Source organism: Brugia malayi (genome assembly GCF_000002995.4).
Source record: "Brugia malayi strain FR3 genome assembly, contig: Bm_v4_Chr3_scaffold_001, whole genome shotgun sequence".
In the NCBI taxonomy this organism is placed as follows: domain Eukaryota; kingdom Metazoa; phylum Nematoda; class Chromadorea; order Rhabditida; family Onchocercidae; genus Brugia; species Brugia malayi.
The window spans coordinates 9,804,496-9,830,566 of record NW_025062477.1 but is presented as its reverse complement, the minus strand read 5'-3'; the positions used below and the strand labels follow the sequence as shown (position 1 = coordinate 9,830,566).

The following is a 26,071-nucleotide window of genomic DNA, read 5'->3' as shown; positions in this document are numbered from 1 at the left end:
AAAAAGGATCAATACACCATTTAGAATTATACATATAAATATTGCCAAGAACGAAAGACGTTTTGCTTATTTAATAAAGGTATTGTTTCAATCCCTCACTCTCTCAAAAATATGATTAGACAGAATATGGAATCAAGCAATTCGCTGTAGATATATCAAGAAATGATATACAAATAAACAAGAGCAATTATTAAATTAAAATTATATCTTCGATATAATATTGTTTCCATAGCACAGACTGTGAAATATAGGCGTTTACAATTTCTGCAACGAGATATATGATAGAAAACATTTAAGGACAAACATGTAAGTGGAACACATTCTTTAATTAGCACCAATTTCAATTTCATAAGCTTCCAGTAATTTGTTGTATATTTCCTGAAAGTAGCATCAGTAAAACAAGAAGTTGTGTAAAATTTACTTAATAGATTAGTTCTTACAGAGAACAAGAAAAAAAAACTGAGACCATATTGCTACTGCAGCAAGTAAAAAAAGAATCCTGTTAGTATTTCAGGATTCTTTAACTAATTCAACAAGGTCAAATGAAAAGTGCACTCAGTATTCAGTTGGTATTACAATTCTAGATGGTTTTGTCCATTTACCAAGATATTTTTTATTTTACCTTCTATTTTTTCTTTCCTCTGAAGTTTCTACAAAAGATTCATGAACAAAGACGTTCTATATAATTAATAGAAATTCCAACTTAAAAGAGAATAAATACTAACCGATGCAGACGCTTGCTCTATTAATTCGACCACTCTTCCACCTAACGTGCTTAATTTGAGGAAACCTTTCTGCTTCTTTCGTAAATCAATTAGGATCGTTTTACCCGAAAGTGTAGGTCTATTCATTTCTGTGTATAAAATTTGCCATTCAATATTCCAGGAACCAACTATATCACTTTTTCTTACATTCATTGCACGCCTGCAATCATCTTATATAATTAATGTAAAAACCGATTTAACTGTACCAAACCAAAAATCACTCATCCAAAATTATAATTTCCTTGATGATTGTCCAATAGCTCAATGCTTCATTCTAGGTCTAAAAAATTTCTGATTGTAGTGAAAGGCACATCACTTAACACTCCAAAAACTGCAGCTAGCATTCAAACTCTATTAATTCCCAGAATCATATTTTTTGGAAATGATAAAAAATGAACTTAGTTAACCAAACAACTTGAAATCCCAACCTATCTGTGATAATAAATAGGCTCTTCTCAGAAATTGCTGCATGTGCCAAGAAGTAATCAGTGTCGGCCACGGAACCATTATCAGCTTCCTGAACATTCAACATTTATTGTTGACAATTTATGGCACTTTATTACGGCAAAATCACTCTCCAAAAAACTAAATTGCTATATATTGCTCAACTATTCACTGCTCTTCTGCTCACTACTTTTCTATCGTAAAACAAACTTAACTAAATAAAAAACACGGTGTGAACAATAAAAATGAGGGATTATTCGCTTAAATATATCGCATGGAAATATGGTTGAGTTGACACACATCATTTTCATGTTCGTTATAAACAAGTTTTAAATTAACACCGATTAGGAAGGTCTACATACTATCATCAAGGAAAAGCAGTCTTTTATTTAGGTATTTAATTACAATAATGAAAATGGAATTCAGAGCAAAGAAACTTCATCCTAAGCTTACACGAAATATTTGAGCTCCGATAGCCATCTTCTGGCTGTATGGTCTTACGATGTTGTCTGAAAATATAACCCGTGATGGACGCAATGGCTTCGTTTCATCAGTTCCAACCGTCGCACTAAAATTCTAAATTTTAATACATCAACCGTACATATTTATAACATTTCTTAATGTTGTATCCTTCAGTTCAAAGAACGTACTAACAAAAAAACCTATAAAAAATGGCGCAAACGCAGTAAAAGATACCGAATTTCTAGTGATTTGATCATCAGTACTCATATTCCAACGATATTTACTGACGACAAATTTAACTAGAAACTAGAGCACTGCATGAAAAGAGTTGACAGGCAGGCAATTCATTTTAAAAGACAGCATTAGAAAACAATTCCATAAAAAAACTAACGATCTCACAGCATCTAAAGTACTACTAGCAAAATCAACAGCTCCAGATAGAGGGCGCGTAACTATACCAACTAAGCCGAGACTAAGTCCTTTCGCAAAACCACCAGCTCCTCCACTTCGAGCGCCTAAAATTAACTGTGAAACAACTGATCTGCTAATTGAAAATATCAAATAACACAACTTCTGAACTATTCGATATGTTTTCATGCAAATAAATTTTTGGGAATGGACTTCGCTCCAATCGAAACAAACATGAATAAGGAATTAAAACCATCATCGCATTGCAATGCACAAGAATAAAACAGACCTGCAAGTGGTTTGAAAACAACACCAGCGATGCCATCATATAAACCTTGTCCAACACCTTTAGCACCGCGAGCTACACCCTCACCGAATGTCCTTGGACGGCGGTTCATCATCAGCTGCCGCTTGCGTTGGTATTCTTCATCAAGAGTTAATGCTGCTACACCCTAGAAATTGTATTTTTTATGGAAATAAAAATGTAGTTCGTTCTTTTGTTTCAAAACCATAATCTCACATATGAAAATTTACTACAGGAACTCTGTTTGATAACTTTAAATATGGTATTTTGAAAGATAGTGTTTTCAAATTTACTCATAAACCTACAGTCTTGCACTTGTTCAGAATATTAGACATTACTGACTATAAATCCTGAACTACCAATCCAATCAGAACACTTCCAATGCCAAAATTTTCACGAAAATAGATTTAAAAAAAAAGAAATATACTTTTCCTAGAGTACCAGCAATTCTTGAGAATGCTCCAGCTCCACCGCCAACTGTTGCACCAACAAGACCTTTAACACCCAAAGCGACTCCTTCAGCAAACTCTTCTGGTCCTTTAACAGCTCCCTAAAGCGTTTTTTCCAACGTGTGAATTATGATTTCCTTTTTTTTTTTTTTTTTTAATATTCTTATAGTTAACACAAAATTTAACATTTAGCAACACTTTCAAAAACCTTAAAACAAAACAATCAGTGATCACACTGATTTCTTGAAGTGAATTCCCTTTTTACCAATGTAGAATCCTACTTTCTTCGGCGTAAACAGGCACACTTTATTGCCTTCATTGGGTAACTTTTTAAATTATTTTTTTTTTAAAAAAAGGGTTAAGTGATATCAGCAAATAGAGCTCCCCATTTGTTCATCAAAAAGTTTTTGTAAAACAAAATTTCTACCACAAAAATAAATGCAAGAATCTCATGACTGAAATCTACATTACAATTCTTGGGACATAAGAATACAAAGATAAGATAACCTGGAACGGTTGATAAAAGAAATCTTGCACTCCAGATGAAAGATCGCGAACAAGTCCAAACGGATTTCCCAGAATATCGAGACCCAGAACAAGCACATAAAGCTGTTTAATGATTTGCGACATATAATGCCCTGTTATTTCACCTTTCAATTGAGAGGCTGTATAGAAAGCATATTTCCGCTCAAAAAACGCCAGTCTATAAAAAAAAAAAAAAAAAATTGCTGAAAATTCGAATCCCTAAGCACCACAAATTTTATTTGTCAGGAATAATATAACATGAAATATCAATCAAACGATTGTAGCTTTTCAATTTGTCCCATCCTTAAGAAGATTGATGATAATTTTTACATCTGGATAATTTTTATTTTATCTTGAAATGAATCCCATTCCACCTTCATCGTAGAATCCTAGATTCTTCCATCAAGTGGAAGTGCTAATAATTGTCAAAGTTCTTGTTACAAGTCTCTACTCCATGCATTAAAGTCAATGTTCATAATAACTAGAATAAATATTCGAAATATGCATATAAAAAAAAGACAATTCAATAAGAGATTCGACACTTCATAAAAAATCAAAAATTTGAAAAAATGCCTACTTGAAAACAACATCTTGAATCTCCGTTACTGTCACACCAACGCTCTTCAAGAAGACATTGATAAATTCAGATTGGACTGGAAGTTGAACGGCTTCTTTTGATTTCAAAGCTTTACTCTTTAGTTGCTTACAACCAGAATTACCACCTTGTGAAAATGACAAATGTATCTGCAAACATTACATTAATTGCTATTATCTGAAATAATAAAGTCACAAGTTCTTCAGTTTTCTTCCTGAAATAATTAACTCACTTCTGCGCTTTACAATCAAATTTTATAGTGGAACTTTTTTGAATTATTAAAATATAACAAAATATCTTAAAATACGTGAAAAAATTGTGTATACCATGAGTGGCGAGATATGCAAATTTTCATAATATGCTGCCTGTTGAGAAGCTGTTGTCATTCCAGCAATAACTTCCAACTGATTTTTCGTCATTTCAAAATCTCTTACAAAAGCTTCCTTCTGCAATGAAACAATTCAAAAAAATCAATAAACCGCTTTATTCTATTTCAGTTTGCAAATATTATTCTGCATTCTACACTACAGTAAAGTTTATTTACACACTACATAAATTTCCAATGTGACCAGACTTTAAGAAATAAAATATTCTTTATGGAGAATCCAAGAAAGCACAATCAGGCACATGAACAAAAGGTACAAGTTCAACAAAAACATTTGACACTTCTTTTGTGTATATAGAATTATGGTAGCAAAATAAAGCAAGAAGTACTCTTATGCCTTCCAAAAAGAAAAAAAGACTCTAACCGTATATGGTTTACTATCAACTTGAGAAGATATCAATTCCAGCATTGCGTTCATAAAGCCTTGGTCAACTTGCACTGCGAACTCCTGCACCAAAAGATGAAGATATTTTATTTGAGCAATCCTACTGTGTTCTGATTCTCGTCGTATGTAGCTCAATTCGCAGAAAGATTTTGGAGCTGAAAATTCCTTGGAAAAAAATCAAATCTATTAAATCTCCAAAAAAAATCTACTCTATTAATGTAGGTTATCAGTAAAATCAGTAAAATAATCAAATTATCCCATTTTCTTTTATCTCCATAATCATAATCAAAATAAGAGTCTGCAGAATAGCTTTTCTACATTAGATCTTATAAAAATAAAAATCATCTACATTAACAGTTTTTGAAAGTGTAGGAATTATTTCCATTACCATTTTCTTGAACGACAGATCTTGGTGGTGGTACGATTGAGAGTATGCAAGGAAATATACATGCTGGTAACTGATTATCGATTTGTAGATGATTAAGCTAAACATTAATAAGCAAATAAATAATAAGTAAACAATAGAAAATAATAAAATTTGGAAATACTTCAAAACACATTCTTTTTTTGAATTGTGTAAGATTCAGGATTACAGGACGTTAATAAGGAGCAAATTTATAACACGAAGGATAACGCAAATACAAGAAGTTTATTCTTCTCCCGAAACTCAATAGGTTTCTGTTCCTCAACTTGTTGGGATATCTGACAAAATTACATTGAAATAGTGGTTTCTGATCATTAAAATATCATGATGTTTATTTGTTAAAAATTATATAAAACATAGGGATAAAAAAACTAAAACGAAAAACACAAGAAAGAATGCAAGTGTACCTTCACATGAAACTGTAATTGGTGCGGAGTTTGCCTATACTGCATCCAAAGTCCAATTTGGAATTGTCGCCTTATGTCAGCCTGAAAAGCCTTCGATGTTAAATAAAGACATCAAAAGAAATTTTACATTTTTTTTTATATTCAAATTAAATTGCTTATATCTAGGAATGCATGAAAGAATACCCAATCTTTTTGTTTTTTTAATTTCATATGCATGAAATCAAATTCCAACTTGTCCACCATTACTGTTTCTTCTGAACGGCCTGGAAGCCATATCTGATAAGCGTGCTCGATTATTTCCATCTGTTTAATTGTGAATGGTCTAGAAATACGTGGTGATCGTACCAAGGATTTTCAAAAACTTTCAGAACAAACAAATATCTTTCAAACTGAGTATTAAAAGTACAAGTAATAACTATGTTTTTATATGTTCTGCATTTTGCTTATTTATTAATGTAGTCGACTGAAGCATTACCAACAAAACGATTTGTTTGATTATTTAACTAAATGTTCCTTAGCGCTTAACATGAAATGATCGCTTTCTTAAAAATTCGTAATTTGTTATGTAATTATTATTGCGACATCTGCACCAAGAAATTTGAATGATTTAAGAAGCAAAATCTAAAAACACATGAAACAAATTGGCAGTATTGCAAACTTATATTCATTTGAGCAATACAATTTTCAGTATAAACAAAATGTATGGTAAGAAAACAAGGCTGCACAACTTAGGTGCTAATCCTCCAAATTTTCAAGAATTCTTAGAAGAAACAAACTTGTATCGAGTTTTAACGAATTGCTCCCAAATAATAGCTGATGATGCAATGCACAAATATGCGATTTCTTCAGTTTTAAAATTGTCCACTATGGAAATGCCAATACCTTGCAGAGATATTTCAACAGAAAAAGTAGGAAGTTCAATTTCATAAGCTTCGTGTGCAGTAGTCATTACTGCCAGATCATCCGTGAACAGATATACACGTTGGCGTCCATTCAAAAATGACACCTATACAAAAATGTGGTTCACAAACTTTTAAGTCCATAAAAAAAAAAAAAGCAAAACCGTTGTATCAAAAGAGGAAATTGGAGATAGTGGAAACATATATACAAGAATTGGTTCCAATCAGCAAAATACTTGAAGTGACACAAAAAAGTTTCTGTATTCAGTCTAGAAAATTGTCCCATTTCTTTTATTTCTTTAGATTTTTTATTTTATCTAAAATACTATGGTTTTTTTTCCCACACATAGAAAAGAAAAGATAGATGAAAGCGAAAGAAATAGAAAATTTTCACTTAAATTTTAGTGGAGAGGTTTTTAAACAAACCCAGTAATAACGAGTACAATCTGAATTAGATGGTCGGTAATCTTCAAATGTATTCCGGATTAAATCATCCGAATGGCTTGCATCACCACTTTTCCATTCCAGTTCACGATCATGAATCACATCTGTCCATGTAAATGCACAGCTTTCCCATGGACCGAGTGTCTTCTTTGACTGAGTTCCTACAAATTCGAATTCGAATTTTTGAGTGGAAAAAACGGTGAAAATATTAATATGAAACTGTTAAGACAAAGATAAAAATGGAAAAGAAGGAAAAAATCGTAACCTTTCTGACCAAAATCCACCGATTTTTTCGTAGCATTCATTATGATAGCGGGAGCCATACCCGGTTCAAATGATTCAAGTTTGATAATGGAAGACGATTCGCAGATTGTTATAGTTACATATACACCAAGATACTATAACTTAATATTGGTAGAGGTAAAAAGACATAAAATATATTCTTCCACGTAGAAATGTAGTTAATAATACTAATGAATGTCTTTATTATTATAAATTTATGAGAAACATATACTAAAGTCAAACTCGAATACACCACTCAGGATGCCTTTCCTTAACTTGCGAAGAAATAAATTTACATCATTGTCGATCTTACAGAATCCTTCAAAACTTTCAGTGATCGGAAATAGTATTGACTCCTCGACTGTACCACCATATCTCGCAACAACATATTTCCGACTTTCTTTTTGAGATGGCCAAAAACCGATACACTGTAAAAAAAAATCCTCAAATTTTTTCGATTTTGAAGCAGAGATAAAATCAATCCCAGAAACGGAGAGAGGTTATGACAAAATAAATATATAAACCAAAACTGACCCTACAATCAAAAGCAATACATTAATTAAGTCTGATAGAAATGAATGTATAAAGTGAATGTATATCCACAGAAAAGCAATAAGAATCTGTGTTCTATGGAAATATTTCAAATTTTATCATGAAAAAATAAACTTACTGCTTGAGACGTAACCAAAATCCAGTTCTGCGTTCCAAATTCTCTTATTTCAAAAGGAAACCGGCTATGATTGTGAAGCAGATAGAAAGGTAAGAATGTGATTACCCTTGTCAAACCCGACTGACACATACTTATTTGCAATGAAATACTTTGCTCACTACTGCTTTCATCCTTACAACTAATACGTCCCGCATTTCCAACCGCATCGAGTGGAAATTCATTTGTCCAATAGTTCCCGAACAGTGATAACCTTGCCTAGAATTTTGATTTTACCTAGAAAATTAAAATTCAATAAACAAAAAGATATTGACAAATTACGTCCAACTTCTGTATTAAAACAACAAATAAGAGTTTCGAGTAAGACACATCTTATTAAATGTGACTGTAACGAATAATAGGAGCAAATTAAATTGAATGAACAGTCGTATTTCTAAGAATAATTCGTCCTATGGACATGTTTAGAGAAAAATCATTCTCATGTTAAAAAATAACTCAAAATGGCATATCAGGAGGCTTCCTGCTTGCTTCCGGAGATCAGCCATCTGAGTCTTAAAACATTCAATATCTGCATTTAAATATTATGTTATTACTGACAGAACGAACACCTCCCGAACATTACAAGAATGGTCACCTTTTTTTTGGATAAGAAATCCTTGGCATCCAGTGGAAGCAAAGCCGGCTCGCTGAACGCTTCCTGCATTATCGCATCAGAATACTAAAACATAGATAAGCACAATAAGCTGAAAGGAAAGTTACACGTCTACGACAGATCGATAGCTCATTACATTGTTGATAATTAAAAATTTCACAGCCGATCTAGTTGGGTAAAGGTTAATCGAGATTTCAAATACAAATAAGTTTCAAAATGATCTCATCAGCGCAGTCCTAACAGTGTTTAAATCAAAATATTGAATTCACGAAAAAACTACTGCAAAAATAAATATAGGTCGATACAAGAAGTGTGCATAATTTCCCATAATATGAATTAAGCTATAAAAACAAAAAATTATGAATATTTACAAGATGAACGAAAAAGTCCTAATCACTTCCAATTTTCTCACATTCACATTTATTGCTCAGTCTAATGAAAGAAGATGAGATTACAAATAAAATTATTTCCTACTATAAAAATGAACTCGGAAATAATTCTTATTAATCAAGTCATATTCTAAATACTAGGTTCTGCTGAAAAAGTAATGAAATTATCAATTAAAACTCGCAACTGACAATTCAGTGTTTTCTGAATAGTTCCTATTATGCAATTAAAATTAAAACACAGAACGTCACATATTTATATAAATTCTATACGGAATGAGATGCTAGTGCAGAAAAAGGAATAAATTGTCGTACCTGTCCTTCCATTCCACTCTTCTGACATGGTACGCATTTAGTAGTTTTTTCAATTATACCTTCACTGCTTTCCTAAATAGGATTAATTGTCTCACTAATAAAATTGCAATAAGAAACAAAAAAGAAGCAAATATGTATCTTCAGTAACCAAGTTCGTTATAAAAAACGCTTCAAATATGGAAGCGGATAACTTGGTTTTAGTAAACCCTAGCTTTTTATGCTTTCTGTAAAATAGCTAAAAGCGAAATGGAAATGGTGCAAAGTATAAAAAACACTACCGTAAATTTCACAGTTCTTCCAGTATTATTAATGAACCAATAGGGTGCGTACACTTCAGCATCAAGTTTACGATGAGCGACTGTCCAGTGAACACCAAGATTCTATAATATAACAAATTATTTTTTAACTTGCATTTATCAAATTAAAATTAATCCACTATAACTTTTTGTACCTTTAAATATTCTGAAAGGAGCCACCTACGGCTAATAAAATTATACTTACCAGAAATTTTTCACCGGATGTAAGAGTAATGACCATTAAATCCTGGTGCTCCACAGGGAAAAGCATCTCTGTTACATAAAGATCTCCACGATAATCCACCTAGTAAATACTGCAGTTAGTTTAGCCACTTATTAAAAAACTTGTCAGCCGAATACTTAGACACACAAAGAAATGATCAATATTAAAGGTACTTCAAAATTGAGGTTCTGCCCAGGTATGACGTTTAATGAAACTTCTTCACCACCAAACAGCTCTTTCTGTATCTAAAATCGACTAAGTGTTAATTTCGATCATTATTTAGCTATTTAATTTTCTTTCCAAACATTCCTTAAACGAACTAATTCAGGTAACAAGTATTTTTTGTAGATGGAAAACATTTGTTTTGATAAGGAGCGTACGTTCGGGATGTCTTTCTATTGCAATCGACAATTAATATACATCGAAAATTAGACTGATTCAACATAGCTTACCGGAGAAGTGAGTCGTAGAGCAATAGGTAAGAAATTATGCAGGGTGAGAGGTGAAAAGATGTGCACTATATAACTTATATCGTCTAAATCTCTGCTTCTTTCTGCTTTCAATGGTATTTCTTCAACAATCAGAGCTACAAACAAGCCCTGTTTCATGTCTTCTGACAGATCGCACCGTACTATGTATCGCGCCTTGTCTTCAAACTTATTCCAGCAAACTGATTCATTGCTCATCTCATAACTGAAATAATAAAGATTCTCAGCAAACAGTAATCTCAAGAAAAAAATTAAAGAAACACAGAAAAACCAACGCATCATCTTGAGGTTTGATAAACAATTCTCCAGTGGCTGTATACAATAATGGAAGAGCAATATCAAGTGGTTCACTATCCGTTTCTGCGATACCACAGAAATCAAGTCTTCCATCACGCATTGAATGAATTTCAAAAGGTATATCGAGATGATTCACAAACTGCAGTCAGAAACATATACCATGATTATTAGAAAGTTGGTTTTCAATTTCCTTAGAAACAGAAAGAAATATACAATCGTCATAACCTAAATAAAATGTATATAGCAAAAAGGACATGTTTTTTGAGTCCGCTAAGAAAATCTAACTTGGGTTACAACTGACATTTTAGAACATTTCGTGTTATACGATAACTAAATGTTTTATAAGTTTGGTAAACTCATACTTGCACTGTAGAATGGAGGTAAATAAGTCGTCGCATATTTTCCACTTTTATTTCTACAACCACCTTCCATTGCTTTCCATCATTACTTTTCATTGGGAGTTCAAAAGTTCTCGATTCAGATCTCATTATATTTACCTATATTCCAAAAATTAAAAAATGTTGAATATATAAAACTATCTCGTAAACATGATAATGGTAATCCGGTGATGCTGAAGACGAATAAGATAAACCGCAGGAAAAACTTACATGTCTTTCTGCATCCATTTCATCAAAAATGAGGCATAGCTCTGCTTTTTTTGTACTTTGACTCTGTGTAAGGCCTATCTTTTCATTAGGATCAACAGGTACACTTAAGTCGACGAAAGTGCCTGGCATTGCGTCAACCGGTAGCCCATCAACATTGATCTAAAAACTATTTTGAGCTAAAAGAGTAAAAAACGAAACAACCGAAATAAATTAGAAATATCTCCCATAGAAAGAACACAAATGTATTTTCTTATTTATATTCAATATCAATGTCCACTGTAAAAAAATTCGATAAATTAGGAAATAAATACATAAAATTAAAAAAAAAAAAATAAAGATCAGAAAAAAATAAATAAATAAGTAAAGAAAGATATAGAAATTACATGAAAGGTACATAAGTGAAAAATTCCGATAGTAAGTAAATATAAATTCCGATATTACTTACAATCATTGTTTCAGTGTTACCAATTTTGATCGAAATGCCAGCATTGTTGAACACCAAATACTTACTATCGCCTGGGAAAGTTCGTCCTACAGGCGGTGAAATCAGTTTCGCAGCTTTCTCAAAAGAATCCATGAGATGATAAGATAACAAAATCAGCGATTTTGTTATTGTTATGTTAAGCAGTTCTGATGCTTTCACACTAATTGTTTTATGTGGTAATGATGGTGCACCATTTACTGACAGCTCATCTCCATTATGAGTTCGCAACTGCAAAGATTATGTTATTTTATAATACGCTCTTCTCCCTGATACATTATAAGCTTAATATCACTTACTTTTTTATATCACAAATATTCTGAAATATAGCTAAGATTTTTGTTCCGCATGGAAGCAATATTTCTGTGTAAACTCATCCCATATTTCTACAAATTCCAAGCAACTTCTTTTCAACTTTTAAGGATGCCGTATCATGCTCTCAATGAACAGAAGATAATACACTGTTTTGAATAATATAGAAAATGATGGTTAAAAAATAAGCCAAGACATAAAATAATAGTAACAACAAGTAAAATTTATGATTTCTTACCTCAGCTTTTAAAGCCCAGCTCCTCCAGACATTATCGCCTACTTCTACCGGTTCGACTATTGGCTCCCACACGCAAAACGTTTCATTGTAATATGAAATCTAAAATGCAAATTAAATATGTCCATTCACTGCAAAAATTAATGGAATGAAAACTAAAAAGAATAAAAATTTTTATTAACTTTTTGTTTTTTTTTTCAAAAAAAATGTAATGTTTCAAATGCAAGTTTGCGTAAAAATCAGGCAAATTTTGCGATAAGGAATAGATTAAATTGATTAAATGACAAAATTACTTGGAATTGCACGTCAGCATCAATAGCCAACAATGTACTCCAATGTGATAAAGCGATCACTGTCGAACTTTCCAAAAGTACTACTGGTACCGTTCTATTACCCATACCGGCTTCCAAAGTGATGATAAGCGAATCCATTATAATAGTTCCCTACACATCACAAATATTATTAAAAACGAAGAAATTTAAAATAGGCAAAATAACACTGAAGAAATCAATGATTCCTACAATAATTTGGACAGGTTATTAATACATAGTCTTCTCATTTTGCTGTCTCTTCCTCACTCTTATCTCCTTTCATTCTGATTATTAAATTTTCTCTCATACATTAGGAGCAAATATCACAGAAAATTTTGTTCAAAATTATTTATTATTTGCATACATTTTTAGAGTTCCCTGAGAAAATTGCAGTTATCAAAACTACCTGTTGTTCATGACTGATAAAAGCGGCAATATCCACTGCGTACTCAAAATCTTCTTGTTGTTCCTCCACTACGTTGAACCACCAATGCTTGTTCCTATCGATTCTACGTTTTTCCCAATAATTTGGGTACTTTTTAAGCACTGTCTTCCGCGTAGTAAGCGAATCTTCCTATAGAATCTTTACTTCAAAAGAAGAGGACATATGCTTACATACTATCTATCATCCCACTCATTTATTATTTGCTTTGTATTCTGCTGATAATCAGATATTAAGATTATAATTAGTACAAATATTTTAAGAAAAAATGTTCAATGTTTCCTTACCTTAACATTAGCTGCTGATAAAAAAGCCGAAAAAACAGCACTTAGCAAACGGATTATTGCAGGAGATACTTTTAGATATAATTGTCCAATATGTACTACAAAATTTTCAGACAATGTTTTTTGTTCCGTTGTTAAGTGAACATCGATATCAGTGCGCTTTAATACCTGAAATGTTGCTTGAAATGTTAGGAAACATAAAAAAGATAGCTTTGCTTTTGTCAAGCATAGTCAAGCACAATTCAAACTATTACAAAGCGAGCTAAAAAGGGCAAAATATCATTTTAAAAGCATGAATTTCTATTTCAGTCTCGATTTGATAAAGTTTCTCAACTACCTGATAAGGAGTTTGGTCACATTTCGACTCCAAATAATAAGTGCTTATAATCTGCAAATTTTTAATGCCACCAATCATAACCTGCTTCTCACCATCCTACAAATAAAATCTAAATCTTTTATATACCACATAAAAAAAATAGAAGATACAAATTTTCACCTCTACTTCAAGTTTAAACAACGTTATAATATTTGTACTAGTTGACTCAGTCAACTTCAAACTACAAGTATTCTTTCCCAAGAACAGAGGACAAGAATGCGCATGATTTCAACTTAATCATGAAACACGAAAAAGTATTATTTTACCGGCTTTGCCTTAAGATCGACGTTAAACGACAGAACTAGCGCTTGGGAATTCTCAGGACTGACAGCATCATCTATCAGAATAATTTCTGCTTCATGCATTGTACAGTTCATTGTCACTGTGCCTGTAAACAATTAGTCAAAACTCTCAACTTTTATTTTAAATATATAGCGAATGGTTTTCTAAACAACATTTGAAGTTTTATGCAAAGAGTATTTGAAGTAGGTCTGACAATTTTATAACAACGAAACTACTTAAACTTATCAAAAAAAGCCTACTAAAGCTTTCCAAACTAATTTTTTCCGTGCAAACTAACCTCTTGGTGGAACTGTTTCTACTTTTTCCTTATTTTGCGCAATATTTGGAATATTCACTTTTTCAACCTCTCTTACTAACTCCTCCTGTGCTTTTTTCACCGTAAAAAAATTCATCAGTGCTCCTAGAAATTCTGGACAAAGTCGTAGGAAGAAAGCCGATGATGAGAAGGCAACTGCAAAATATCAGATTTATTTAATATTGAAGACAATAAGACAAAGTAAAAAAATATGAAAGCTTTTCAACTAGTTTATTTCACTACAAATTACTGACAGAAATTACTCTGAAGACGCTTCTCTTATCCGCGTATTTTATAAAGTGTTCAGGTAGAACAAAAAATACTGGAACAGCTTGTCGGTCAGTTCTTTAGAAATCTGATATACATATCAAATTAAGCAAGATGATAAATAGAAAAGAAAGTAACTAATTTTATCTCCTGCTGCACTAGTCTGGTAACGAGCAGCAACAAATTCATTGTGGATTTTTCCACTTCTATCAGGCTGTAAATAATCAAAACGATATATTGAAATATTTTCGAAATCTCTTAAAGAATTTGCTTATTCCCGATTATCGAAAAATAAAAAGAAAGAAATGATAAACAATAAAAAAGCAAATAGTTTTAGAAATATGCCTGTTTCAATTTAATAATTTTTATTTCTTTTTAAAATCAAGAGCAATACTACAAAAAGTATATGTTTAAAAATCTCGATCATGGACTACAACCTGTAGATCATGGATTACAACCACTACAAAAGTTAATTCACCTTTTTATCTAATAATCGTCGTATTTTGGTTTTTTCGCTTCTTTCATCCTCCATAACAAATACTTCCAGACTAACAACGATATCCAGTTCACCATTCTCCGCTCTCGAGCCACTTAATCTAATTTTTTTTAATTTCACAGATGCAAAACCAGCGGTAGTCTTTCGAGCGATTTCACCTTTTGAGTTCTCCTAAATAATGATAATTATCACTAGATTCTGATACAACAAAAATGAATATATACAGTTTTATTCACTAAACGTATTTTCCAGTGCTTATCAAGCAAAACAGCAGAGATATCTTAATGAAGGAAAACCAACAATAGAGTGAACTTGCCAAACAAATTATTAGCAAAAGAATCTTCATTCAAAATAATTAACAAATCTTCATTTTTCTGAAAAAGAATTACACTATGTTAAAATGAAAAATCATCTGTAAATACAGACCAAATCTGAGGAACCACGATATAAGAGTGCAGAAATTTCGTCCAGTTTGAAACAGAAAACAAAAGATTTAGCTTTGGAATCACTCAGTGGTCTCCCATTACATTCTGATGCAGCTTTTTCGTTAGACTCCTGACTTCTCCTCTCAAGAGTTTTTCGTCGAATTGAAGAATTCACAGATAATGATGACGCCGATGATAACTCGCTTCCCTCTGCCAAGTTGCCACTAAGTGTCTTCAGTATTGTCGCATAATCTTCCTCTGTCATGCCTATCTACAATTTAGGACTATAAAAAGACTGTTTTTTACAAAAAAAAAAATAATTGCTTTTTACATTATATAAAACATTGTGCATTCATTCAACAGAACAACATAACATATAAGATACATGTTCTTTGCCGTAAATTAAAAGAAAACTATCATTTCGTAAAAAACTGGTAGGGTCAATTTTTTATTTGGATAAGTTCACAGAAATTTTGTCAAGAACACCGAAAACGTTTAAGAACCAAGATTACCAGCAACATTTATTTTGATGTATAATTATCAATAAAAAATCTAAAGAAAAAAAGTTTAAAAGAGACAAAAGACATGAATAATTTAGACACTGGTTCCTATTTAGAAAAAAAATCATTACCTCAATAATGGGTAAGTGAGCGTCAACAAGCATTTGTGGAGCTGTTTTGTACCATTCAAAAGACAAATTCCGATAAATTAATAGTGAAAATGTGATTGGCTTTAAAATCTGACACGTGGATAACACTTCTGCATCTTTTTCCGAAAGAAGTGAGCTGAAACTTTATTTACTGAAAGGGCTTCATCAATTACCGAAAGGAAACAAAAGCTGCAACTCTAATACTTCAGAATACTAAGTATAGGATTTCGGCAGCAGCTTTCCGGGACTTGAAAATTTTATCTAAAAATCTTATTCTCTGTTAGTTCTTTACCTTTCTTTATTTTCCCTCTCTCTGCACCAAAAGCTCCTTATCCCAAATGAAAACGCTCTACGATACTTTTTAAGCAGTAGAAAAAAAAAATGCAAACCTACATGCCAAAGCAGAAGTCAGTTAAGTTGACTTGCATCGAATCAATAATTGCACTCTGCTCATGTTGCGCTGCTGAGACTGAATTGACAGCAGTAAGCCTGCCTAAAAAACTTCTGTTTAAGAACATGTCTACAGAAAAGCCCTTCAATTTCAGCATTTTCCTGTTCAAATGAAGTTTTTTAACGTCTAACGTATGCTCCCACAGATTACATTAAAAACGCTATGATCACATTTTCACAACTTACAGTGAATTTTATCATAACCTTCAGAACATATAATTGAACATAAACGCACCGAAATCAATGAAGAGGGCGTTCAACGACGTAGAGTTCTTTGGTACCAAAATTGTCGGTGCCTCAAGTTCAATATCCAAACCAATCCTCAAAGGTGATTCTTCCATAAGATGTTTAATCTTTTGTGCAGCCTGTGATGCCTTTTCAGATGCATATGATTGCGCTTGCGCTGCAACTTGTGCTGCTTCAGCTTGAAATGGAACAGCAAAACGCTGAAAGTTAACATAATGAATTAATACAAAGGTATCAAAAACGATAAAAAAAAACATAAGATAAATTTTTAGGGATTATTTTCTATTAAATCCCGAATCAAAGCCGAAAAATAACATATAACAAAAATGCCTTCGAAGCAAAACAAGGCATCACAATGGTGTTACACTTCGAAAAATGTAGTTTATAGGATCTGCAGAACTTTATTCAAACTAGGAAAGATAACTTACCTTCATTCTCTCAAGCCAAAGGAAGAGAAGCACGAAACGAATACGGGCAAAACTGCCTTTAATGAAAAAATCGAGATCAGAAGGTTGCATATGCTTCTTCTCAGCATCAGTACGATTGTACTGTTTAAAAGCAAATGATAACATCTCTCTGTCTTCTTCACAAAGTGTGAGTAAATGTTTGTGAATTGTTGTTCCAGTTCGGTCTTCCATTGTTACTGTTTTGACTCCACCTTCCATCTCCATTGTTCTCTACATTTTTCAATAATTAGTCCAGGATTATATATATGTAAAAAACTTAGTGCATATAGTAAAAGCTAGAAGTAAATCTCATCCGTCATCAAAAAATGCTTAACGTTTTTGTCGAACAAAATGTAAATATTATCCTAAATGTCAATCAAACCATGAAGTTTTTTTTAAATGAATTCTAAAACAAACCATACGCATTGTTATAGCGACTCTCACACCAGTGATGCTTAGGGCCGTATCTAAGCATTTTGTTGAACCGACATAGACCGACAAAGAATCAAAAACAGCATTTATATGCAATTTCACGACAAAATCATTTCGTGTCTGTGCCAACTCTCGTTCACGCCTTGCATGATTTAATCCTAATGATTCAGAAGCAGAAAATCTGGCCAAGCTGCAAAATATTATTTCCAGTAATTCATATGTCTTTTTTTGCTTATAATTTTTATTAAAAGTGATCCCTCAATTAACAATTAAGAAATGACATCAGTGATACCAGAATTTTCTTTTCTTGCTATAAAACTATCCCCTTTCTTCAATGTTATCAGCATGCTTTCATTTTATGAACACATCATCAAATGCTCCAAAACATTAGTAAGTGTTCCAAAATATCAGTAAGTTAATAAGAGTAAGAAAGAGAAATAGTTGAGTCCAACCTTTGCTGAGTTGAAGACCGAGCAACTAGCATTTTCTTCTCGTGAAGTAATGGAACATCACTGATAGTTACTCCGGCGTCAGCTTCATCATGATCTTGTGCCGGTTTGTCTCGATTTTGCAATTCAGCAATCTTTTCTTGAAGTGTTTCAAAATATTTTTTCAGACTAATCATGGCATCCTTAAATGTAACTGTAATTACCTTTAATTTTAGGAATTAATTTTTTTAAATTCTTTAACAACTCTGCTTAACAACACTAATCACACATATTTCTTTGCAATCCTAATTACCAAAAAATATGATTATATTCCCGAATCTAAGACTACTATAATAAAAATAAGTACACCTGGTGAAGTGATATAATCATTGTTTTGAAAGAAATATTGATTGCCTGTTCCATAGAATTATAATCAGTTGCGAAAAATGGACTTTCCTTGTTTGCCTAAAAGTGCTTACGTGTAAATGATTTAATTTTAGCTGTAAAGATATAAACTGATTAATGTTCATTAATGAAAATTTCATTGTTTACGAAAAAAATGCTCTATATGACTTCCTCTTAACCATTAACCATCATTCAACGCCACTGTAATTAGATGGGAACAATTGCAGCTAATACCCTCACAGAACGTGTAAAATATGGGAAACGCTAACCTGTACATACTTGAACTGAAGCAAATTTTGATCATTGTTATAAGTGTTATCAATAACAAATAACGTATTACGCTCGGGAATCAAACTTTTATATTGCGGCTGTTCAACTGTTAAATCACCTAAATAAGCCATTGCAACCATGTCAAATGTACGCATCTGCAAACCACAACCCAAAGATTTAATCTGAATGGACAAAAATACTGCATCCGGAGTGCCAATGACAATTTGGACCTGTAAAAACAAGATTTGAAGGAATGAAAAATCTTCGGTTTTTTCAACTTCGTATAATAAATTGCAATTTCTATTAAATCTCTAATTACTAACCAAAGAATATCGGCAAAAGAAACCAGCAACTTCATATATCAAAAGTTTTGAAAATCAAGTTAGAAAAAGAATAGCTAACCTGCTTCAATGTAAGATTGACTTCCAGTTGAATTTGTTGCATGTCAATCTTTTTCTCTTCCTGTTTCTCTATGTCATTCTTCTTTACTTTTAGATGTTCATCTTCAGAGATTTCACTGGCCTCCATAATTGCATGCATCATTGCTAGATCTCTGATCCTTGCCTTCTCAAACTACAAAAATAAATAGTTCACATAGTGTTTGAACATACACACTGAAATTCTAACCGAAATTATAATACAGCATACCTCAGCTGGACGAAAAGCACTGATTTCTTTCTCGGGAGCAGGAGTGGGAATGCTTAATATCAATTGCACAAGCTCCAGTAAACGTTTATCTGAGATTGTTATGATAATATCAGGTAATTCACCCATTACCCTTATCCTAAACACAGTTTTATTCAGTCACAAAGAAATATAAAACTTCTCTTATGAGTTTCTCAATCGTAAAGAAAAAGAGAAGAAATTATTTACACTATTATTATTTCACTACTTGGAGTTATTACACTGTTAGGCATAAATCATTTTAATCACAGACGAATGCATTTCACGATTCAAAAAGAGAAGGAAAACTTAATGTTTATATAGAAATTTACTTCGGTAGTTGTAAATCATCGATAGATGACTTATGAAAAGCGACATTCAATCCAGTCGGTTGCAATAAATGGGAACTCGATTTATGTTCCAATTTCGCATCCATACCACTCTGATAGCTGTCTGAGAATATCAGCTGCACATTGGTCAGTTTCACAGAAAATTTATCGTAAGCACGACTAAACAACTTCGCCCGACACTCTGCTTCCTGTAAATTAACAAACAATCATGCAAATAATTATGTTGGAAGCTCTACTTCTTGTAACAAATTACTGCAAGAAAAAATGGTAATCTTCCATGCCAATTTCTGAAGGAGTCATTTTTCCTCGTCTTAAGCCCGCTCCGAAAGTGATCATCCTAACATGATAAAAATAAACCTGCATTGTAAAAAATGCGCATAAAAAATCACGTTACAATCGAATTTTCAGCAGTAAGGCACAACAAAGTAATATTTTATTCCATTAGATGCACTAAGCAATAAGAAGCTGCAAGGAAATTATTTGCTCATTATTTCTTTTCGTGCAGTGCAAGAATAGTAGAAAACCAATCATAGTGAAGCAACGCGAAAATAACTAAGCAATAGTATTTTATATATCCATATTATATCAAATATATGGATAAAAATATGAATAAGACTTACTTGATCAGCAAGCAACGGTGTTTGTACAAATAAATCATCTTCCATTGTAGTTATTGTAAGTAAGCCAAGATCTGCAATCAAATTTGGTTTATTTTCATTGAATATTCCATTTTCTGAAATGATAACTGTCATAGGCGCAATTCGTATGTTAAGCACTAGTTTCGCTCTAGTGTCTACAACGTGAGCCAACCCAGTGAGAGAACGTGCTTTAACATCTTCATAACGAGCCATTGCTGCTGCCGTTAATCTAAAATAAGCTTCTTTATTTATGAAAACTTGGCAAGTATTTTCTCTTTAAATATATAACAGCTCATCATAACTTTGAAAAGCGATTTGGTAAGCATAATCATAAACGTTACTTATCTAATATACTTTTCTTTTTAGCTCTTTATCAGTATATTTTAGGTCTTTAATTAATACGAAAAATATACCATGTTTGGATGTAAAAAGAGAGTATGCATTAATTCTTGGATACAAAAACTTTTCAATTATTTCTTTTATAATGTATCCATTAACAATGAAGAGCCAGAAAAGTTTACTGATTTAATCGCACACTTTCAGGAGGTCTTAATGCCTCGATAGCAGTGTTAATAGCCGGAGCATGGTATTTCATAACCGTTGGTGCTAAAGCAACTTTGATATACTGATCATATCCAGCTTTATCACGATCCAAAGGATTAGTTTCGACAAGTATTGTCAACCAATCAGTGGAATCATCTTGTACGAATAAAATTTGTTGTCCACAACCATCCATTGCTACATTTTTTACACCACTTTTAAAGCTGCAAAATAAAACTGCTTTGATAAGAAACTAATTTCATCATAAACTAACTGCAACCAAAATTTCAATTCATCCTTTTTTTATTTTTGCTTTTTGAATAAGATATCGCTATACATCCAATATGATTTATGATATGAATATGAAATCATCACATGAAAAACGGGTTCTAGTTTTATAGCAAATTGCAATTCATCTTCCTTCCTATTAAAATACAATCAATTTACCCACTTGATAGCTTGAGCTGATGCTCGATGTTCTATTCTGGTAGTAATTATGGAAAATTTCAATGTCAAAGCACCTTCGATTATAACCATAAGTAGACTCAAATTAGCGATGACAACATTCTCCACGAAGTGTTTCGGGTAATCAGTTGGAGGGATATTCTCCTAAGAAAAGATTATATGTAAATTGCGTTTATTATATGATGTATGTTCTCATTCCCTGAACTTCCATTGAAGTCTTGCACTCAAGTTCTAAAAAGGAAAGAGCTACCAACCTGATAATCAATAGCATCAAACAATTTAGCCTTCTCTTCTGTAGTTAAGACCTGCTCAAACTTTGTCATAATATCACCTGATGACAGAGCTACACTTTCCCCTTTCTCCTTCACACCACCGCCACCAATCCACCTGAAATACAATGAATATTAAGTTTATTCTTTATATCAAATACTGAGCTTTTCATTTCTTTGTTTCGAATCAAGAATTTTTGCTGTATCTAAGTCTCTTGTGAATAAAAAAAGGTTAAATAAAAAATAAATTCAGAAAAATTCAAAACACATATATTTTACCAGCTTTTAGCCCAATTTACCCATCCCTGTGGTTGATCTTCTAATCTCGTCAAACCACGCCTATCGATTTCCATATCAGCTTGCTGCCGAGCGATGTTCAAATTGAACATATCAAGATGCTCTTCAGTTTCCTGAAACAAGTTATGGCTTAAATATTATTCAGTATATTTAACAAACTATTATGTGCAATACTACTAAGAAATCGACAGACAAAAAGTAGTAAACTAAAACATTTCTTAAGGAATATTGTTGTCGTTCAAGTTTTCAGAACTTCAGCTGTCTCATAAAATCACTACTTTATTCATACTGATATATGAAAGATAATGTGTGCTGAATGATTTCCAGTCACGGTTGGTTTATTCTAATTATGTGAATTTACTTTAATATTTTATTATGTGAGCTTACCTCAATAATATTTCGGTCTTTGTTGCTAAGATTCTTCTCAGTTTGTTTCTTAAGCCAAGCATCTTTATAAGCTCTCACTGATTCCCGATGCTTTTTCATCCTCTCCCAGTTCCAATTATTCCTCCGCCTCCTAACAAATTCCTCAACAATTGCATTGTAAGCGAAATGCCACCTAAATAACGAGTGTTCAAAGCATGAAGAGAACTGCATAAGAAGCAAATCAGAGCTGTTCCCATGTCTTACTTCCTTTTAGTGTTCAGCTTAAGCCAAATCCTTCACATTTAAACCGTCTTACAGCTTCTAACATATATATAGAAAGTCGAATCAAAACAAATTCAAAAAAATTCAAATTACCATTTTCTGTAATGACCCTTATAGTCATTCAAATGTGGACGATATTTCAAATACTGAGCAGCAATTCTGAATCTTTCTTGTGCTTCCAGTAGTAATAATAGATCTTGATATTGGAATTTGCCAACTGCAACAGCCAATGTATCCACGTCCAAAATAAGTTTGATTTTCGGTATTTTCCAATTAGAATTATCTGTTTCAGGTTTCTGATTTAATGCAAGCTTGGCTTGCATGTTAATTGGTTCCAGCACTATAAGTTCAATTCATAATAAGTAGGCAAATTTATAAGAAAATTTCCAATCTTCATAAAAAGAAATTAAAAAAAATCTGTAACGAAAAACTTAGTAACTAAGGTTCAAGAAAATTACAGATATAATTAGCATAAGACAAAGTGAGCACTTCAATCACACAAGGACGAGGTTAATAATACTAAATTTAGCAAATTAAACGAGCATTTCTGGAATGATCATGCACTAGGATTGAACTTTTCTGCCGGACCGCGTCTGGAAGCCAAAATCAATCCATCAAAGACTTACTGTACTTGTATCCAGATGGCTTTCTGTTGTTAATCACGATAGCATCATTCATTGCTTGCAAAATTGCAGCATTATCGGCTAAGTCAGACACTAATTCCGAATCAGAATTCCAATAAATTGCAAGATTTTTTAATGATACCAATTTGTAAACAACTTTCACAACCTCCTTATGTATAGTTTCATTCCAGTTTTCATCGGTAGTCTACAAAATACTCATCAGTAACCAGCGGTATATTTCCATCCCCAGCCAGTTTTAGTTTGAATTTCGGTCAGTATTTCTTAATCCCTACCATAAATTGAACAGACTATCTATATTGTCTATATTCATTCCTTAGCACAACTTTCATCGGTATAAAGAAACTCGACCAATGTCAGAAAATTTTTATGTTAATTTAACAAGATCTTACTCCAGTTTTTTCTTGACTCTTTAAATAAAAAAGTTGGATGCAAACAAACCACTGCTACACAAAATATGTTTTTGAAAATTTTTGTCTAAAAACTTACCTCTTTTCGCAGAACGGTAATATACTTTAAGTCTACAACTTTACTTTTTATCATATGTCTGTACCTTAAAATCGATTCCTTCTAGAGTAGCGCCAACTGCAAATGGACGACTACGATGTGAGTACTTATCTTCATAGCGAATGTGTATATTACGAACTGTCACTTGTAAGTTCTTGATTACTGTAGCAATGAATTTTTCTGCGAATGTATCGGAAGACGGATCTGGCGGTTCTGGAAATTTTGTAAAATTCTACAAACAAAAAAATGTTATCTCATAAATTAAGTTTCATTATAAAATAATACGTATGATCTAGGGATCTTTTTCATATCTGACAACAATCTGATATACTTCGCTTCATTTCAGTTTACAATTTATGCTTCATTTTAACTAAGACTCATACTAGAAAATACTATTACGGAAGTAAAATCGTGCAGAGTTCCAAACATACTCCTTCTTCGCTTCCTGTTTTCTTCAAGCCTAGCAAGTGCCTTATCCTTTTCCCCTTTTTCGTACTTTTTTGCTTTTTCTTCACTGTATACGATGCCTTTGTTCGGCACGATAATTAGATTCAAACCTACAAAAACAAAATATAAGATTAAAGACTTAAAATTAGGGATTCAGTCCAAGATTTACAAGTTTTTTGGATGAAGTATTACAAAAATAAACACGGACTTTCTTCGTTTAAATTGCACATTTTTAACTGCAACTAATCTTACATCCGTGAAAGTGTTTAGACTGAGTAAAAAAAAGCACCACAACTCCATCTGGCATATATATTTATTTCCAAATTCAAAACTCATCATTAAATGATAATGCATTGAAGAGAAAATCTCGAAAACTTCAGAGAGCTGATAATATACGTCAAATGCATTAAAAAATAACCTTCAATGTCAGCAATAACTGGCTGATGATATAGATCACTCCAAGGAATTTTCAAAACAAGCCTTGTAAGGCAGCCGAATTTTAATTTTATTGGTAGATCGAAATCATCCAATGCTGTTTCTTTCACTTTCAAATTAGTTAACTTAACGTCGCCTGAAATACTCTTTTAAATAATGATAACGGAATGTCACATCGTTATTTTTAAGATATGAAAAATCAAACAAACGATAGAATAAGTTAACAAACATGATTAATAGAACAATTATATTAGTAGCATTATGTATGTGAATTAAATAAGATCAAATTTTAATAATCTGAAAAATATTCAAATAGACTTTTGCAAATCTTATGCTTTATTGTTTTTAGTTTACAATTTCGGAACGGCTATTCACATACAAAATGTTATGCCAATATAGATCACTCTGAAGCTTGGGAGAGCTTTTTAGCATATAAACGACAACAAGTTATAATCTTCGTTTTTTATTCACCATTTAAGCAGAAAACTGAACTCACCGCCCCATATGCCGATATTTAACTGTGACGCATCGAGATTGTTAACAAAATTACCCAACATACGGTTTAGTACTTCGGCTACAACACTCTCAAAAACCATTACTGAAAAGTACAAATGATATGTGTTCCGGAAGAAATGATATATAAAAGACTACAACCAAACCGAAATGAAAAAATAACTCGACAAAACCCGATACTAAAAAATTCAATGAAATTCTCAAACCATACACTCTCTTCCTTCTCAAATTTTTGATATTAATTTTTTCTAAATCAATAACTAGTTTCCATATCAAGCAATTTAAGGAAAGATATTAATCGATAAATATATCAATTGGTCGCTTGAACAAAGTACATCAATGTTGATAATATTTATTAAACTGGTTAGATAGTAGTCAACTCGAATAGAAACGTGATTAGCATATATGTCATCAATATTTGGAGCATCATAAAATGAAGATTCGGTATCTTTAGTGATCGAATAGATGAACATTCATATGATTAAGAAACACTAATATAATTTTTTTTTGGATAAAATTAACTGTGAAGAAATCAGAAATAGTTGCAGAAATGAATGCAATACGCTCATAATGGAATGGATAGGAATGAACTCCCCACTGCCAGGTACCTTCAGCTGCAAATAAGCATATGCAAGAAGAACCACATCTGAACCATTCGACAGTTACATGCTTAATTTCGATGAATTTCTACTTCAGCGATACTTATCCAATGCCGAATCAGTGAGTCACTATAGAAAGTACAATGCATGATGATTCAGATGAATAGATGGATGACTGTTGAGGAGTGCAATGACTACACCGAAACTGCAAACTGCCACATAGCGATCCATTGATGCACTCATTCCTATTTCAATCGTACATTTTATTACACAAGCAAGATCACAAAAGAAGAGCGCTAGAGACGGAGTCTGATGACAACAGATTTTCCTCTTAATTACCGTGTAAACGACAACCCTATGGAAAGTAAAAGGAAAGAAATGGAAAAGATTTTCTTGG

General features: G+C 32.3%; 1 protein-coding gene across 2 annotated transcripts; it reads right to left on the bottom strand.

Annotated features, from left to right (window-relative positions):
* Positions 1 to 324: 324 nt before the first annotated feature.
* Positions 325 to 25,158, bottom strand: Bm5678 (Uncharacterized protein; the record flags this gene model as incomplete). Of its 2 annotated transcripts, none has more annotated exons than XM_001901448.2 (62): positions 325 to 378; positions 726 to 924; positions 1,193 to 1,281; positions 1,662 to 1,776; positions 2,062 to 2,185; positions 2,368 to 2,530; positions 2,810 to 2,932; positions 3,339 to 3,534; positions 3,934 to 4,100; positions 4,278 to 4,397; positions 4,701 to 4,876; positions 5,110 to 5,206; positions 5,553 to 5,633; positions 5,736 to 5,874; positions 6,329 to 6,558; positions 6,878 to 7,056; positions 7,161 to 7,293; positions 7,474 to 7,605; positions 7,848 to 8,102; positions 8,479 to 8,562; positions 9,198 to 9,269; positions 9,476 to 9,577; positions 9,699 to 9,797; positions 9,890 to 9,961; positions 10,169 to 10,409; positions 10,480 to 10,640; positions 10,864 to 10,998; positions 11,110 to 11,268; positions 11,555 to 11,821; positions 12,141 to 12,239; positions 12,431 to 12,580; positions 12,855 to 13,022; positions 13,178 to 13,342; positions 13,512 to 13,607; positions 13,817 to 13,938; positions 14,131 to 14,304; positions 14,554 to 14,629; positions 14,894 to 15,082; positions 15,338 to 15,607; positions 15,968 to 16,121; positions 16,379 to 16,478; positions 16,671 to 16,881; positions 17,110 to 17,358; positions 17,545 to 17,749; positions 18,012 to 18,190; positions 18,357 to 18,452; positions 18,662 to 18,892; positions 19,065 to 19,235; positions 19,311 to 19,446; positions 19,658 to 19,863; positions 20,296 to 20,542; positions 20,835 to 21,077; positions 21,305 to 21,462; positions 21,573 to 21,705; positions 21,867 to 21,997; positions 22,272 to 22,443; positions 22,626 to 22,872; positions 23,159 to 23,360; positions 23,727 to 23,893; positions 24,112 to 24,237; positions 24,546 to 24,698; positions 25,059 to 25,158. In XM_001901448.2, 62 exons carry the CDS (start codon positions 25,156 to 25,158, stop codon positions 325 to 327), a joined length of 9,690 nt encoding a protein of 3,229 aa, XP_001901483.2. The 2 variants fall into 2 exon arrangements, with proteins under 2 accessions (XP_001901483.2, XP_042936621.1); XM_043080687.1 differs by having other exon boundaries at positions 25,059 to 25,119.
* Positions 25,159 to 26,071: the final 913 nt, after the last annotated feature.